Consider the following 17,983-nt stretch of genomic DNA (forward strand, 5'->3'; position numbering starts at 1 on the left):
CTGAAACAGTAGGTCTATTTCCAGCACCACTGATTGGTTAATACCACTGTGGATCAAAAGCCAAGGTAACTCATCTTTGGATCATGATTGTATGTCTCTCAGCAACCATGAATTGAGAGCATGTTTGGCTTTTTCTTTTTGGATACCTAGAGTACAAAGGCACTTAATGCAAGATTCACACCCTTTCAAAACGTGATGTCAACTAGAAAGCTGTAGGTAACTGAGGGACAGGGATCCTAAGGCCTTCATTCTGATCCTTGCTGTGTATTGATTTGACTGATTTCAGATAGGGTGCGAGTAACAGAAGTGGGTTGTAATGGTTTCAGCACCTCTTGGTGAGTGAGGGTAAAAGTGAGTTAGGGATCCTATTTTTGATTACTGTCCAGTGCCTTTGGTTGGAATCTAAATATGTTTAGATGTCTGGGGAGTGTCAAAATTGCCTGGTTTCAATTTGCCCCAGTTGTATAACATTTTAGTTTGGGAATCACAGGTTACCTACAAATGTGGTAGATTTCATGGCTGATATTAAAATAGTTAATTTAGAATTAACAGTTTAGAAATGATATTCAAGCTAAGTAGGCAGAAAAGCCTTATTATCCTGTAACAGGTGAGAATGACTGGGAATGAGGGGATGCAGGTTTCCAAGGCTGGGAGAGGCAGTTTCCTTACAATGTTCATTGGTCTCAGATTAGATAAATTGATGGATGGAACTGATCTCTTGACTGGATATGGCAATCTTTTCTGATCTCATTCTTTAGCTAATTGGAGTATTGGGCTGAGACATAGATCATGACATCAATGGTGTTACCATCACTGAATCCCCCACTATCAACATCCTGGGGATTACCGTTGACCAGAAACTCAACTGGACTCACCACATTAACAGAGTGGCTACAAGAACAGGCCAGAAGCTGGGAATACTGCGGCAGGTAGCTCACCTCCTGACTCCTCAAAGCCTGTCCACCATCTACAAGGCACAAGTCAGGAGTGTGATGGAATACTCCCCACTTGCATGGATGAGTGCAGGTGCAACAACACTCAAGAAGCTTGACACCATTCAGGACAAAGCGGCCCGCTTGATTGGCACTACATCTACAAGCATTTACTCCCTCCACCACCGACGCTCAGTAGCAGCAGTGTGTACTATCTACAAGGTGCACTGCAGAAATTCACCAAAGATCCTCCGACAGCACCTTCCAAACTCACGACCACTTCCATCTAGAAGAACAAGGGCAGCAGACATATGGGAACACCATCACCTCCAAGTTCCTCTCCAAGTCACTCACCATCCTGACTTGGAAATATATCGCCACCCCTTCACTGTTGCTGTGTCAAAAACCTGGAATTCCCTCCGTAATAGCATTGTGGGTCAACCCACAGCAGGAGGACTGCAGCGGTTCAAGAAGGCAGCTCACCACCACCTTCTCAAGGGCAACTAGCGATGGGCAAGAAATGCTGGCCTGCCAGTGACGCTCACATTCCACAAATATAAAAAAAACTTTGGAAAACTGTTCTTTAGTCAAAGTTGTTTTCTGCTAACCAAGGTGTTAGGCATGTGCCAGCATTGGTCCACCTCAAGAAGATTGCTTCCATTCAAAGTGATTTTTTTCCTTCTTGAGAGCCAGGTTTGGAGTTCTTCTTAATAAACTGTTCAGACATGTGATGATATACATCTGGGGCAGGTAGGATTCGAACCCTGACCTTCTGGCCCAGATGTAGAGACTGCACCACTGAGCCACAAGAGCCCGAAAAGAGTCAGTTTCTATAGTTTATTTCTAGCAGTCTTATGTCAATTTATTATTCAGTAGGTTATTAGCAAAGCACAGAAATGCAAGGTATTTCTTCCTATTTCCATCAAAGCTGATGAAATCATGCTGTGGCTGATCGCTTGTTAGGGTGTCCTCCTTAATGTTTAGATACTCTGTTAATACATGGGTCCTTTTCCCATCTGTATCAGAGTTAAGAATTTCTTGTTTCAGTGCCTTTACTAGCAACCTGCCCTTAACAGTCCTTAGTTCTGTTGTTTGTCAGCCCAGGAAACTGCTATTTGAGCTTTTTTAAGACACAGAAAGAAAGAGCTACAGTATTTCTATAATATTCAATGAACTTATTAAGATTTGTAAAGTTATTACAATAATAGCAGTTTTTACAGTTGTCTGTTAGCTATCACTGCTTCCGAAAGATTGTCATTTTGGTGAGGTTAGGAAGGGTGCTTGGTGCCTTTGGAGCAGTGTCCTTGCAATTCTGCATGATAAAAATAAGAATAATGTATAGTAAGGTAAGTCTGTTTGTGTCTTTTTAACTTTCTAGATGTACATGTATACTAAGAGACTCTGTGTGGTATACTACACCGAAAATATTCCTGTACTTGATATATTATTTTCAACGCCTGAATCTGCTCATAGAGCAGCTCATCTGATCATACTGCTCACTTTGCTTTGATTTTGATTTTGTGATGTACTATTTTCAATCCCTTGTCATGTTACCCAGCAATTGTCTATATTATTCTCTGTCATGAGCACACTGTTGGAGAATTTCTTCCAATACGCAAATAACCAGAGTGCAGTTGTCAGACTTCGAGGTAAAGAGAACTTTTATTTTGTGATATCACGGCGAGTCAACGCTGACAGAGGTTAGATACCGAAGACTCTGCAGCATTGCAGAGTTACAGGACATTTATAGAGAGAGACAAACAAGTCGACGCAACAGATAACAGTGATCTCGTGGTCCAAAGCTTAACGTTCTCCAAAAGTCTCATCATCGTCCTGAGCTGCAGGCTTTATTCTTCTGTTAATGTTTAGCTAACATGCACTTATTTTCCTGACTAAGGCAAAAATGTGACTAGGTTTTACTAAGATAGCAGTTACTAAGAACTAGGGGAGGGTTGAACACTTTTTGAGTTCACACTTCCTTTTACCGTTCTGTCTGTCACGTAGTCTTTTTGCCTTTTTGACACTGACTTTTCTCGAACATGCTAATTTCTTCCGCAATTCCCTCCTCATTGATCCTACGATCAACACGTCCTTTAGTCTTCGTCTGCAAATGGGGGATCATATCCAGGGGGATAGGGGCACATGCTTAAACAGGTCTCCTCATCAGACCTTAGTGAATAATGCATAATCTTGGGAAAGAAAGGGACCGGAGTGGGTTGTGGGTGAGGGATAAATGAACAAATAAAGCACAATGCTATCACACAAAAAGTAACAATAATAAGTATAATGCCACAGTGAGCTAATGTCCCCCACCAAGTCCCAAATAGCCACCATCCTGTCTCAGGGTTGTAATTTGGATTTTTTGCCCATATCCTGTGCAATTTTCTTTACCTTTTTACCACCTTCCTAGATATGATCAGCTAAATGGGTAATATTTTCTGCTTCATCAGGAATATAAGTACAACATTCTTGCCCTAGTCAGGAAAATAAGTGCATGTTAGCTAAACATTAACAGAAGAATAAAGCCTGCAGCTCAGGAAGATGATGAGATTTCTGGAGAACGTTAAGATTTGGACCACGAGATCATGGTTATCTGTAGCATCGACTTGTTTGTCTCCCTGTATAAATATCCTGTAACTCTGCATTGCTGCAGAGTCTTCGGTGTCTAACCTCTGTTAGTGTTGACTCTCCGTGATGTCGTGAAATAAAAGTTCTCTTTACCTCGAAGTCTGACAACTGCACTCTGGTTATTCGCATATTGGAAGGAACTCTCCAACAACACTCATTCTTCGGACTAGGATATCCTACGTTACAAATTTCCTTAGGCACTGGCAGTGTCTTCTGAAAACAGTGAACAGAAGCGCTGCTTCTGTTAAATGACATTGGAGGGAATTCCCAGACAAAATCCCATTGCCAACCACAATTCAATTGAATAACAAAATCGCATTCCGTGTACCACCATAGCTAAGGATTAAAATAACTATGCAGAGGTATGATAGCAATGATGAAGATTTATTTAATAATTTAGAAATGATCAAATGCACTGAAACTCAGTATGGTAGTAAATGATTGAGAAATTTGTGTAATGCCACCACTTAGTGTAGTACCAAGTCACATAGACTGGTAGGTTATAGGTAGCTTCCCAACTGGTGTTGACATTGGATGGAGCTCTATAATTTGCTTCAATACCCAGGGGTATTGGGTTTCTACTACTGTGTGTTGAGATCACTCCTGGAAAATTGATGTGTTTGTGCTCGTTGGACCCATGCCTGGTATAAATCACAAGTGATTTCTTTTAATCCTCTCTGAATTCTTGGCTAACTTGCTTCACAGCACAATTTATTGATATGTGTTTAATGAAAGATTCAGTTTTACGACGGATTTTTAAAGGCAAACCTTTTGGGATCAATTTTGAAATCTTAACGTAATAACATGGTGGATGAATTGAATAATGTATCAAAATTAAATGCTTTTTCAATTTTACTTGCAAGATTATCTGAATTTGGGAGTTTATCCATTAATATTTTTAAATCCTTTTAAATGATTCTACTGTCCACTGTTCTAATGAAAACAGCTCAATTTCTCATGGCTTATATCAGCCAGCAGTTTAGCAAACAAGCAATGGCTGTGCTGGTTTTCGCAGAGAAGGAACGTAGGTGCAAGCCATTCAGCTCATGTATGACTGGTCTGCTGTTCAATATAGCCACAGCTGATCATCTACTTCAATGTCTGTTTCCACACTGTCCACATGTCCCTTTATATCATTGATATTTACAAATCCGTCAGTCTCTATTTCAAACATACTTAAGACTGATCTTCCATAGCCATTTGGGGTAGACAACTCCAAAAATGCACAACCCCCTGAGGAAAACAAAAATTCTCCTTGTCTCAATCCTAAATGGCTTTCCCCTTATTTCAATATTAAGTTCCCTGGTACTGGACTCCCCAACTCTGTAACCCTTCAAGTATTGTGCAGGTTTCAATGAGATCACATCTTACTCGTTGAAATCTGGACAATACAGGATCAGTTTCCTAATCTCTCTTCATAGGGCAGTCTGGATAGCATGCAAAACAATACTTTTCACTGTATCTTGGTACGTGTGACAAGAACAAATCAAATCCTATCAATCCCACCATCTGGGAACAAGTCTGGTTCCAAATTCAATTCTCTAGTTATTGACTCCATTCCTGTCCCTAACAATAGTCTGAGATTAGGCAGTCTGTTTGCAACCTTAGAGTCATTTAACCCCCAATTAACTTGCCCAGCTCGTTTGCACCATCATTTAAGATCACCTATTTCCACTTGCATAACATAGCCCAACTTCACCCTGTCTCTGCTTATGCCTTCATTGCCTTTTGGAAATTGGCTATTAAACATGCTTTTCAATGATCTCTCTCAATTTCCTCTCCATAAACTTGAAATCACCCAAACATTTGCAGCCTGTGCCTTAACTCACACTAAGTGCTGTTCACCCATCACCCCCTATGCTTGCTGACTCGCATTGCAGTCAAGCAATGTCTCAGTTTGAAAATCCTCATGTAGTCTTCAAATTCCTCCAAGACCTCGCTCCTCCCCATCTCTTTAATCTCCTCCTCCACAACCCTGAGATATCGCTGTTACTCCGTTGCTATTTTGCATGATTCCTTTTTCAGTGCTACTCATCTTTAATACCTGAAGTTTGAAATGTTGATTGACTTTCACTTTATTGCCAGATACTGTGGGATTTCCACTTCACTTTTTCCAGCATTCCAGTTAATCTGTCTTGGCATCCTTTTTATTCTGTGGAAATGAAAGTATACATATTTCTCAAGCTGTTCTTATTGAGGCTTCACACAGATTCACCATTACATCTTTTATATTCTATATATCTTCCCATAGAAACCCTTTGAGCTGACTTAGTTGAGGAGCTGCTTCAATAAGATCTTTCCTATACTGAACTTTACAGTTTATTTCCTTTCTCCCCATTCCCCTCAGCCAGTGTCAGCTGTTATATACTTCTAGTCTGCTTGGTTGTCAAAACTCAGTACAGCCTTTGTTTCGGTAAATTACCATTTCCAACTTAAGGCCTATCTTCAAAAGGGTAAATGAAAGAGGAAAATGATTTTATAAGACTAGAAAAGAAAAGGACAATAACTAGGAGATGATAAGTGTAGAAAAATGCAGAGGACATACAGTGTGGGTGAATCACCACAAGTTACCTTTTAATCTGGCTACTTATTCAGAAATCTACTGACAAGTACTGAAACAATGATTTAAACTTTATTGCATGTAGCAACCAAAATAAGACCCCTCAAGTAAACAAATTAAGCCTCATTACACAACTCTGCAATTACCTGATTACTGGTGGAATCTAACTAAATTCTAACCAAAAGTGTCTGTTTCTAGATATGTCCAGGGTTTGATACTTATGCAGTGTTCTGCCAAGGAAGAGTTCTGGTGTTCAATTCATGTACGTTTCTGTCCTTTAGGTCTAAGATATGATATTGTTGATGATTCTTTAGAATCCTTTCATCCACAATATTGTCTACCCCTCTGGAACCATCAAGTCTGCAGCTTCCCTCCTTATCAGAAATAATTTGTTTGTTCCTTGTTACATTTGGCATCAACTATCTGTTTGAAGACGCAGCTTTTCTGTGATTGACTCTTTAAATTTTTCTTCAGTTATCCTTGTGGCATAAAACAGCCATCTATCAAGTAGATGTCAAAGCAGTTTTGTTTATGTAGCTTCAATTCCCTCTTTTCCCAGACATGGCTGATTGCTTTCAATTCCTCTGTGAGTTTGTCCTTGTCCTTCAATAGTTTATTCCAGACAGAGTTATTGCTGATCCCTTCATGTATAGCGGTTTATCTTTGTTGACTCTTTCAATCCATGAACAGTTATTAAAATTCTGAAGTTTACACTATCAGAACTGGTAGAATGATTGATTGAAAACCTTCTGGAAAATCTGAGCAGGTCTGGCAGCATCTGTGGAGTGAAATCCAGAATCAACATTTCAGGTCCAGTGACCCTTTTTCAGAACTGATGGTAACTAGGAAACAGTTGGTTTTTATGCAGAAGATAGGGTGGGGAGTGGAGGTTAGATGATAGATGGAGATAGAGAGAGGACAGTTGGACAGACAAAGGAGTGGATAATGGTCAGCCTAGGAGAATGAATGACTGCCAATAGGGACTATTAACAGCTGACAATGGGCAGTGTGTAATAACAGACCATGTGATAACAAGGTCTGCTGTGTGGGCGTGGGATTTAGGACATGGGAGAAGATACCTCAAACGCCAGAATTGTTGAATTTGATATTGAGTTTAGAAAGCTGTAGAGTTCTCAAGTGGAAAAAGAGGTGCTTTTCTTTTAGCTTGTGCTGAGCTACGCTGAAGCACTGCAGCAAGCCTGAGGCAGAGATGTTGGCCAGGGAACAAGGTGGCATTTTGAAGAGGAATTGGAAGCTTTTTTTTGCAGACAGAACATAGGTGTTCTGCGAAGCAGTCACCCAGTCTAATATTTCATTTCCCCCATTATAGAGGACGCTGCACAGTGAGCAGCGAATGCAGTAGACTAGATTGAATGAAGTGCAGCTACAGCAGAGCTTCACCTGGAAGCTGCGTTTGGGCCGTTGGATACTAAGGAGGGAGGAAGTAAACAGGCAGGTGCTACACCTTCTTAGAGACAGTAAGGACTACAAATACTGGAAGCTAGAGTCAATAAATGTGGAGCTGGAAAAGCACAGCATGTCAGATAGAGTCTGAGGAGCAGGCCGAAACCCTTCGCCAGGACTGTTACAAATTTTGCGGTTGCAGGGGAAGGTGGGGTGGGGTGTTGGGAGTGACGGAGGAGTGGACCAGGGTGGTCCAGAGGGAACAGTCCCTGCAGAGGGCTGACAAGGGAGGGGAGGGGAATATGTATCTGGTGGTGGTATCTCGCTGGAGGTGGCGGAAATGGTGGCTAATGATCTTCTGGATATGGATGTTGGTGGGATAGTAGGTGTGGACAAAGCGACCCTATCACTGTTGCAGGAGGGAAGAGAAGGGGTGAGGGCTGAAGTGTGGAAGATGGGTTGGACCGGGCTGAGCGTCTTGTCAATTACAGTGCTGGAGAATCCTCGTTTGAGGAAGACAGTGGACATTTTAGATATCCACTTGTCGACGTTGGCATCATCAGAATAGATGAGATGGAGACAAAGGAACTGGGAGAATGGAATAGAGTCTTTACAGGAGATAGGGTGTGAGGATGTATAGTTCAGATAACTGTGAGAGTCAGTGGATTTGTAATAGATATTGGTGACTAGCCTATCCCCAGAAATGGAAACTGAGATATCGAGGAAAGGAAGGAAGTAGTCAGAGATGGACCAGGTCAAGGTGAGAGCGGGGTGGAAATTGGAAGTGAAATTGATAAACGTATACAATTATGGATGAGAGAGGGAAGCAGCACCAATGATATCGGAGAAAGAGTTGTGGGTAGAGGCTGAAATGGGACTGGAACAAGGAACGTTCCACGTACCCCGCAAAGAGACCGGCATGACCGGGGCCCATGCAGGTACCCATGGCCACCCTTTTGACCTGAAGAAAATGAGAGGAGTTAAGAGTTGTTCAGAGTGAGGACAAGTTCAGCCGGGGGGAGGAAGGTAGTGGTGGGTGGGGACGGTTCAGGCCTTTTTTCCAGGAAGAAACAGAGAGCCCCAGACCATTCTGATAGGGGATGAAGGTGTAAAGGGATTGCAGGTCCACGGTAAAGAGGAAGTGGCTGAAGCCCACAAATTGGAAATTCTGAAACTGATGGCACAGTGGCTCAGTGGTTAGCATTGCTGCCTCACAGCATGAGGGACCCAGATTCGATTCCAACCTCAGGTGCCTGTCTGTGTGGAGTTTGCACATTCTCCCAGTGTCTGTGCGGGTTTCCTCCCACAGTCAAAGATATGCAGGTTAGGTGGATTTAGCATGGTAAATTGTCTGTAGTATCCAGGGATGTGGAGGCTAGCTGGATTAACTATGTGAAATGCAGGGTTATAGAGTAGGAGTGTGTATCTGGGTGGGCTGCTCTTTGGAAGGTTGGTGTGGACTTGATGAGCCAAATGGCCTGCTTCCACACTGTTGGAATTCTATGCTTAGTCTGCTGCATTCGCTGCTCACAATGTGGTCTCCTCTGCGTTGTGCAAATGAAGCATAGACTGGGTGACCACTTTGCAGAACATCTATGTTCTGCCTGCAAGAAAAACCTTGAGCTTCCAGTTGCCTGCCACTTCAACACATTGTTCCCTGGCCAATATCTCTGCCTCAGACTTGCTGCAATGCTCCAGCGCAGCTCGAGGCAAGCTGGAAGAATCACCTCATTTTCTTGGGAACCCTACAGCCTTCTGGACTTGATATCGTGTTCAGTAATTTTAGGGCTTGAGGTACCTTCTCCCATGTCCTTACCCCAACCCACACAGACCAGGCCTCGTTATCTCATGTTATGTTATTATACACTACCCATTGTTTGCCGCTTATAATCCCCATTCATTCGCCTAGGCTGATCGTTATCCGCTCCTTTGTTCAACTGTTCTCTCTCTTTGGGTACTATCCCCACCCATCGTTTATTCCTTACCCTGTCCCCCCACCCTGTCTTCTGCATAAAAAAAATCTTTGTCCTAACTACCATCAGTTCTGAAGAAGGGTCAATGGACCCAAAATGTTTACTCTGATTTCTGTCCACAGATGCTGCCAGACCTTCTGAGATTTTCCAACAATTTCTGCTTGTTTCTGATTTCTAACATCTGCTGTTCTTCTGGATTTGTATTTTGGTACAATAAATGTTTGATCATAAAATCATGAAATGATGCAGCACAGAATAACACAGAACGTTGTCATTATCTATTCAGTCTATCATGCTTCTGCCTGATATGACATCAGACAGTGGAAATAAATTTGAAAATACTATCATTTGCCTGTTCTCTTCACTGATGTTGATTTAGATTTTACATATGTAGAATTTTCTGTTTTTGTCTCACATTTCAATTTTTGCAATGTTTCTGATTCTTGTTTGCCTTGTTTTATATAATTGCTTAACAATAATGTTGATTGGCTTAATCTTAAATTTGTTTTTAAGATTTGTTGTAGTGATATTTCTACCAAATTATACATTATATGCCAATTTGTTTTAGTTTTAATTTTTCTTTCTTTCCTGTTTACTCTCACCTAGCTCTCCGAGATGTTAAGTAACTCAAAATAAATTTTCATGAAACCTCAAAGTTGCTATTTCCTCCAGTAGCTTACTCGGTAATATATTGTCTAATGTTATACCAAGCCATGCATAACAGAAAGTCACATATTCAATTCCTGACCTCTGCAGATCTCTTCTTCACAAAAGTTAGCTTCTTTAAACTTTGAAGGAAAAACATAGTCATTGTTATCCTGATAGTAGGTTAGGTCTAAGGACATCATTAGAATTTAGGAGAAAAAGCTTTATTCTCTGAACATTAAATATTCCCAGGTCTGCTTAGATGCAAAGTAGAGGAAGCTTTCTCTTAATCTAATCTCACCTGGAAGTGTTTGATAAAGCCATTGTAATATTTTGTTTGTGCCGGCATTTCCTTAACATAATATCCACAAAGTTTATTTTCATTGAAATTTTGATACATAGTGATTGTTACCTTTATTATTTCTCTTAAGGATCTGACCACATTCGTGAGAAAGATGGTCTGTGGGCAGTGCTTGCCTGGCTGTCCATTATTGCCAAATGCAAACAAAGTGTGGAAATAATCATGCAGGAACATTGGCAGAAATATGGTCGCAATTTTTTCACCAGGTTAGATTATCTCATTTTAAAAAATCTCTTTTGCTTTTCACACCACATGCAGGATTTCAAAACAAAAAGCATAAATTTACACAAGATCTGGTTCTCAAGTTCATCTGAAGTCAAATTATCCAAAATCCACCATTATCAATTGTCAGGGTGTTTTCTACTTTATGTTCAGGAACAGCGTTGAAGAAATGTCATACGTATATACGAACATCTTGTTTATCTATGTAATGGCTAAACATGACCGCCAGTGCTCCCCATCCACTACTTTTCTGCGTGAAAGAACAAAATAGATAACTAATGCCTATTCTGAAGGGGGAGAATCAGAATTCACTGCTGAATTGTAGCAGGCTGTGCAGAGATGGACTGTAAAGTGGGAAGACAGGCAAAGTGGCATGCAATTAATCGTAGTGGCAGTGTGGTGACATTCCTGATTTCTGCCCACTGACAAAGCATTTTGCCAGCAATGGGAAAGTTGACAGATGAGCTGCCCACCCACAGTCCAATTGCAACCTTCATGGGCATTGAGTCAGCAGCCAAATGTTCACCAGTGTGTGGGGAATCTGCTGGTGAAACTTAGCAACTTGGAGACACAGGAGTTGCCTTCTTTTGGGCATTCTTTTTATCGCACAGTGGAGCTTACCCAGGTGCCAAAGGCTTTCATTTGCAACAGTCTTGTCTGTACATGAACAACAACCCTCCATTCACCAACCCTGCTGTTGATCATGAGAGCCTAGCTTCCAGGTCCAGGCTGACACCAACCCTACTTGCCTCACTTCAAAAGGTGCTGGCCATCTATGTGTTCTCATCGTGCAGGTACAGTCTCAATGATGCCCCTGCTGAGGTGGCACTGCTCAGGCTGGAAGCTGCCAATTTCTGTGAAGTATTTCTTGACAAATGTCAACATCTTCAGAATTGATGGGAAGAAAAGGAAATGCAGTTGTCTTTAAGGAACATGTTGAAGTAAACTAAAATATCTTTAATATCTTTAATTCTGATATTTAATCTGTGTTGATATCTTTGTCCACATGAGCCCATTAGTCTATGCTCATTCTCCTGCTGACATTCCATGCCTTTTAGTATTCGTTGCTTGTAAGCAACTGTCTAGTTCCTGTTTAAACTAACTAATGACCCTTTAGCAATGAAAGTTAGCATTTTAAACATTCTAATTCTAAAGAATGTTTTTAACCTCCCTTGACTTCTGTTTGTGGTTGCCTTAAAATTACAGCTTATTGTTGCTGCCTTGGAAACAATCACATTTTCTTTCCTAATCTTGAAAACCTGTATCAAGTCACCTCTTAATCATGTATGTACACAGCTGCATTCAAATTGTTCATTCCAATTTTCTTTGTGGCAGGTATGACTACGAAGAAGTAGATGCTGCAGCAGCGGGTAAAATAATGAAGGATCTGGAGACTCTAATGTCAGATCGTGCTTTCGTTGGTCACAAGTTCAAAGTTTGTGAGGAAGAGTATATTGTGGATAAGGCTGACAATTTTGAATACTGTGACCCTGTCGACGGCAGCATCTCAAGAAACCAGGTAAGAGATCAGTGGGTGCTGTATGTATGTGATATCTAATTCATCAGCTACAACAAATAAGCTCATTACAAGTTGAAATTTCTGTAACTTAAACTTGCATGAATTTAGAAGACTACACCCCAAGATAACACTTGAATGGAGTAAATGAATAGAAATGATGACCTATTACAATATAGATTCTTCTGTTATGCTTATCTTCCGTGTTGCCATTCAGGGGCATCAGTATGAGAAAGACCACAAACTTGTTGTAGCCAGAGATTCCTGCTGTGATTGACTGGAAATCTGGATGCTGATATACAAGTTCAAAACATAAAATTCCATTAATTTGGCTGAAGTTATTTGCTTTGTTCAGAGACCATGAGGATGTTTGATGTGAGAAATTTGAAGATGGAGTTTGAACAATGAGATAATGCAGTATTAGAAAGCTTTACATTAAATATGATTTCTGAATCTCAGTTGAGAACACATGATATCAAAAGTAGATGCCTGAAGTGAGAACGAATTATATTTCCAGCACTAAACATCCTCAAATTGCCAAAAAGGCAGAAATTTTACAAGATACTGGAAGCACCATTGAATATTTTTGCATTGTTTTGGTTTTACACGTTAGCTATTTTTATGTGTCAGTAGCTCCTACAGCCCATGTAATTCATTAACAAAATAATACCCTTACTTAAATGGCCATAATTTCATGTTAGTTGTAAGCAATAGAAAAGTTTTGATAAATAGAGCTATATTTTAACTTTCCTTCAGGCGAGGATTAACACCCTCAGGATTTTTTTTTCTTCACTTTCTCACTCTTTCATTCCTCAAGGTGCTGTCTGGCGCTTCATATTGTACTGCTGTTGGCAGTCTTCTGATATCCTACCCATGTGTCCCTTCTTTAGATATGAACCTAGATGATGAGAACAAGTTGTACTGTGGAAGATATCAACCGAAGATAGATTCCACAATAATCAAACGTTTGTGTACACAGGCATCCCAGCAAAAGTCACTGATTTGTTGTAAGGACTGAGGACTGTACTGCTTTTCCTCATCCTGTACTCAGTGAGTGGTTCTCCTATTCAAAAACAAGGATCATCTAGATCGGCAAAGACCAGGAATCGAACCCTCAGAAATGTTCCAAATTTGTTTTTAATTTCCTGCTAGAAGATATTACAATCTGTTCTACTTTTACATTTTATTTGGAAATATATACCAGCAACTCATAATAGCAATGTGCTAGAGATATATGTGTATATATATAGAATGTTAACCATATCATTGACAGTACACAACATCAGTATTAGCTCATGAATGATTCCAATAAATCGTATGTTGACAGGGATTGAGAATCATTTTCACAGATGGATCGCGCCTTGTCTTCAGATTAAGCGGGACTGGCAGTGCTGGAGCAACCATCAGAATTTATATTGATAGCTATTATAAAGATGCTTGTAAAATCTTCAAAGAGCCACAGGTAATTTTTTGAAGTATTCCTTTTAAAATGGCATTTTCTTTGTCATTCATCCAGAGACCTCCTTTGATATCCTGGGACGCAACCTATCATATCCAGTGGACATTGCAGCTTTTAGCCTCAATTAATTTCCCTAGTACCTTTTCTCTCATGATAGTTATTATATTTATTCCTTTCCCTCCATCTTTTCCCCCCCTTGAATTAATAATTTTGCATTCTGTTAGCATCCTCTACTGTGATGAATAACGCAAAGTATTTATTCAACTCCTCTGCCATTTCCCTGCCTTTATTCTGAGGGGCCTGCTCACTTATTTTGTTCCTTTATTTTATATTTAAAGAATTTCTTACTGTGATATTCTTTAATTACTTGTTAGTTTATCCTTGTGGTTTATTTTCTCCCACTTTATTATTTCCTGGCCATCTTTTGTTGGCCTTTAAAACTTTCTCAAATTTCTTGCTTACCACTAATTTTCGCCAGATTGTATGTTTTTCTTTTGATTTAATAATATCCTTAACTTCCTTTTCCTTTGTTAACAGTGGTAAGTTTATCCTCTTCCTAAAATCCTTCTTCCTCATGGAGATATATCTTTGTTATGAGAGATGAACTATTTTCTGAAAGGTCTATCATCGCTCCTTGCTATGTTTTCTGCTATATAACACTGGAAACTGTCATTCGATGCTGGTCTCTGTCAGTTTGCTAACCAGAGGCATGGATGGTAAAGATTAATTCAATGCCTCTACCCCAAGCAAATGAGAAGTGAGCTGATGTTTCCTTTCCTGTCGCTATTTGATCTCTTCTAAAGAAAACATCTTTTCATGAATGTTGAGTTTGAAAGTGCAATACTCTCCATAGACAAATACTCAGCCAGTATTCACTATCTGCTATAATCACTTGAGTGAGGCGCTGAGGGATTGTCAGCATCAAAAGATCTTTGTACCTTTGCATTAATTAGGCAGAAAATTGGAAAGATACTGTCATTTTGTTGTGTGCACACACACCGTGGTGGGATTTTGCAGGGCTGATGGGGGTCATGCCCACTAGTCAAATAACCAATGAGGAGCCCTGCTTAGTTTCATGAGAGCTGCCCATCATAATCAAGTATCCTCCAGGCAATTAATTGGCTACCATCAGGCCTTCCCCACAGTTGAGATCCACAGTGGCGGATGTCCAACCAGTGACTAGCACCTCTTCATTGGCACCTTTAGGAGCAGTAGCTGCTGGTGGCACTGCACCCACTTGTGGCCCAGGATCACCAAGGAACCCCACAACATAGCTATGTGAAAATGGGGTATGGGAGTTGCTTTCAGCAGCCAACCCCATTCCAATTCCAGATCCTCACTGAGTGCCTACATCTGAGGGACACTCTCCAACCCCCAGGGAGGTTGCAAGTAATCTCAACAGGTTTTGCTGGGCCAGGGAGGCCATCTTTTTAATCCCCAATCCAGCACTAGGTTGCAGAGTGCTGAGGGATAATGGGTGTCAGTTGGCTCATTAATAACCTTAATTGACATTCTGCCAGCACTGGCAAGAAATCCCACATTTGTCCCTTCCACACTCTAACATAGTTGAAGGAGGTTTTCCTGCCACTGACATGAGGCTTTGGGTTCATCTGCTGTAGTTCCCACCATGGTTGTCTGCGTACTGTCCAGCTCACATCTCTTGTCAGTCCAGCCGTAAGTCAGTATTGACCTTCAGGTTGATGGTAGGAACAGCTTCAGAACTTTGGATTGTTGACCTTGTACCCTACCTTATCAATATTTAGCAGCACACATTGACTTATTTCATTATTACGTGATCTGCTGACTTTTTTTGCCAAATTTCTTTTGATTTTTGCGTGCATTGTTAAATAATTTTCAGATTTTAAATTATTGACTTGAACTTTTCCTCTGTTACAAACGCAACATCTAGATAAAACACTGTTTTCGTGCATGGAGTCAAAAACTGTGGCCAGTTATTTTGATTACAAATGTAAGAAATAGCTGCCTAAAGGCTCAGCGGTTTAATGGGAGTGAGTTATATACACCAGGAAGTCATATACATCAGTCTGAGAGTTGTACGACTCATTCCTATTCAGCTGATCTTAACTATGGCAGTACTTCAGAGTGCTGCAGTGGACCTAACTGCTCCTGGTTGAAAGTGAGCCAAGGCCACTGTTTTGCTTTTTACTTGTCTGACTTACACCTGAAATTGTGTATGTGTAGACATCAGGTAGAAAAAAAGATTGGTGTGGTGCTTCCTCAAGATGAAAGTATAATCAGTATACCAGCAAATTATTCCACACCTAAGTCCATGTATGAAAAATGGTGCGTTTGGCTGGAGTTGCAAGGGGGCTCCCACTGTCAGTGAAACTGTCCAGAATCGCTCAAAACCTTCATGAGAGAAAGCGTGAAAATGTAAGATTTTGTGTAGCAATATATTTCACTTTATTGGAACACTAAAATGCCCTATTGGTTAGTGTGTTTAATTCATGCACTGTTGTAGTATTGAGGTTTTGAACTCAACCATGCCAGTTTCAGAAAACAACCAAGTGAAGTTCAGGGCTTCTGCCACCGAAGATGAATTCTGAACTTTACCGTCCTTCGCTCCCTACTGAAAGGTCTAAAATAGTCAAGACTGAAGTTGAAAGGGAAGTTCAATAGGCTCGAGTCAACTGTCAGTAGTCCAGGGGGAGGCAATGGCCTAGTGGTACTCTCTGCACTGTTAATCCAGGGACACAGGTAATGTTCTGTGGACTTGGGTTTGAATCCCGCCATGGCAGATGGTGGAATTTGAGTTCAATAAAAGAAAAATCTGGAATTAAGAGTCAACTGATGACCATGAATCCATTGCTGATTGTCGGGAAAAACCCACCTGGGTTCACTAATGTCCTTTAGGGAAGGAAGCTGCTATCCTTACCTGGTCTGGCCTGCATGTGACTCCAGACCCACAGCAATGTGGTTGACTCTTAACTGCCCTCTGGGCAATTAGGGATGGGCAATAAATGCTGCCTAGCCAGTGATGCTCACTTGCTGTGAATGAGTAAAAAAATTCACAATAAATTGAATGGTGCACTACAGAGTCAAACAGTTGATTAAAATTGAGGCAGTCATGTTAAAACTATTTAGTGTTCTGGAAAGAATGTTGCTCTCTGAGCACCAGATTTACGGGAGTTATTCAAATCTTGCAGCACATTCTTAGAGCCACAAGACTAATTCCTAGCATCTGTAAAAATCCTAAAAGTAGACTCCTCAAGTGCAATTGATTCACTGCGTATGCACACTGAATAAGCATGCCAGGAGAACAATGGTTTTCTAAAAGGAAATTAATTAGAATATGTAATTTCTGTTTCTTTTATAGATGATGCTCTCCCCTCTGATAAAAATTGCTTTGAAGATTTCTCAGATTCATGAGAGAACAGGCCGCACCAGCCCTACAGTGATCACTTAAAAGACTAAACCTATTAAGTCAGAAGATAAAGTATCAAAGGAGGAAATAACTAGAGGATAAACCTGAAAAATGTGAAATGTTACTGTAAACTACCATCTCCTAGTCCATGTTCAAGGTTTGGAATATTGTAGAAAGACAAAGCTATTCGGAAAAATGACCATGAGCTAGGATTGAAGTAAAAATGTAATAAAATATAAATATATATATAAATATAAATACTCTGTATTGGTGATTATGTTGTTTCTAGTCTCTTAAATGGTATAGATGAAAACTAATGTAACAAAATACGTGTTCTCACTATCAACACCAGCATTACAACCAGAAACTTGCACAATTTAACACATGAAAGGACACCACATATACTATTTATTTAACATGACAAGCAACATCAACAAATCCTGCAACAACTTATTTCACATGAAAAACTCTTCTGTTAGAATGTCAATTAATATGGTTAACATGGTTGTTTAAGTTACAGAGTAGCCACTTGTTCAGTTGATTACTTTTCCTTTGATTAAAAACAACGTTGATCATGATGGTGCTTGTTCAACAACCATATTCCTGATCCTGTCTTGTTATGGTTCTTCAGTTTACAGTGAATGTGTCAATTGCAGCCTAGTTCATCAAAAGTGAACAGACACAGAATACCACTGAATTGAAATGATTACTTTATTTCAAAAGTGTAATTAAGATTCAGTCAATGCCCATACAATATTAAGTCCTTTATTATTAATACTTACTTCAGGTGATTTGTGGTGAATTTGAACCATTAATTGATGTAAGCAATAGAAAGCACATTTCGTTTTCACTGCTGTAACCATTATTGTACTTTTAGTCAGAGTTCAGAATGTAAGAT

General features: G+C 40.2%; 1 protein-coding gene across 1 annotated transcript in view; it reads left to right on the forward strand.

Annotated features, from left to right (window-relative positions):
* pgm1 (phosphoglucomutase 1) overlaps positions 1-17,343 on the forward strand; it is a 74,828-nt gene extending 57,485 nt beyond the window's left edge. The window contains exons 8-11 of the mRNA XM_020512647.2: positions 10,574-10,709; positions 12,061-12,244; positions 13,569-13,703; positions 17,038-17,343. Of these exons, the coding sequence (XP_020368236.2) occupies positions 10,574-10,709; positions 12,061-12,244; positions 13,569-13,703; positions 17,038-17,127 (545 nt within the window). The 3' untranslated portion in view covers positions 17,128-17,343. The remainder of the gene's footprint in view (positions 1-10,573; positions 10,710-12,060; positions 12,245-13,568; positions 13,704-17,037) is intronic.
* The last annotated feature ends 640 nt before the right edge of the window (positions 17,344-17,983 follow it).

The sequence above is a fragment of the Rhincodon typus genome, chromosome 10, assembly GCF_021869965.1.
Source record: "Rhincodon typus isolate 14 chromosome 10, sRhiTyp1.1, whole genome shotgun sequence".
NCBI classification, from domain to species: Eukaryota; Metazoa; Chordata; class Chondrichthyes; order Orectolobiformes; family Rhincodontidae; genus Rhincodon; species Rhincodon typus.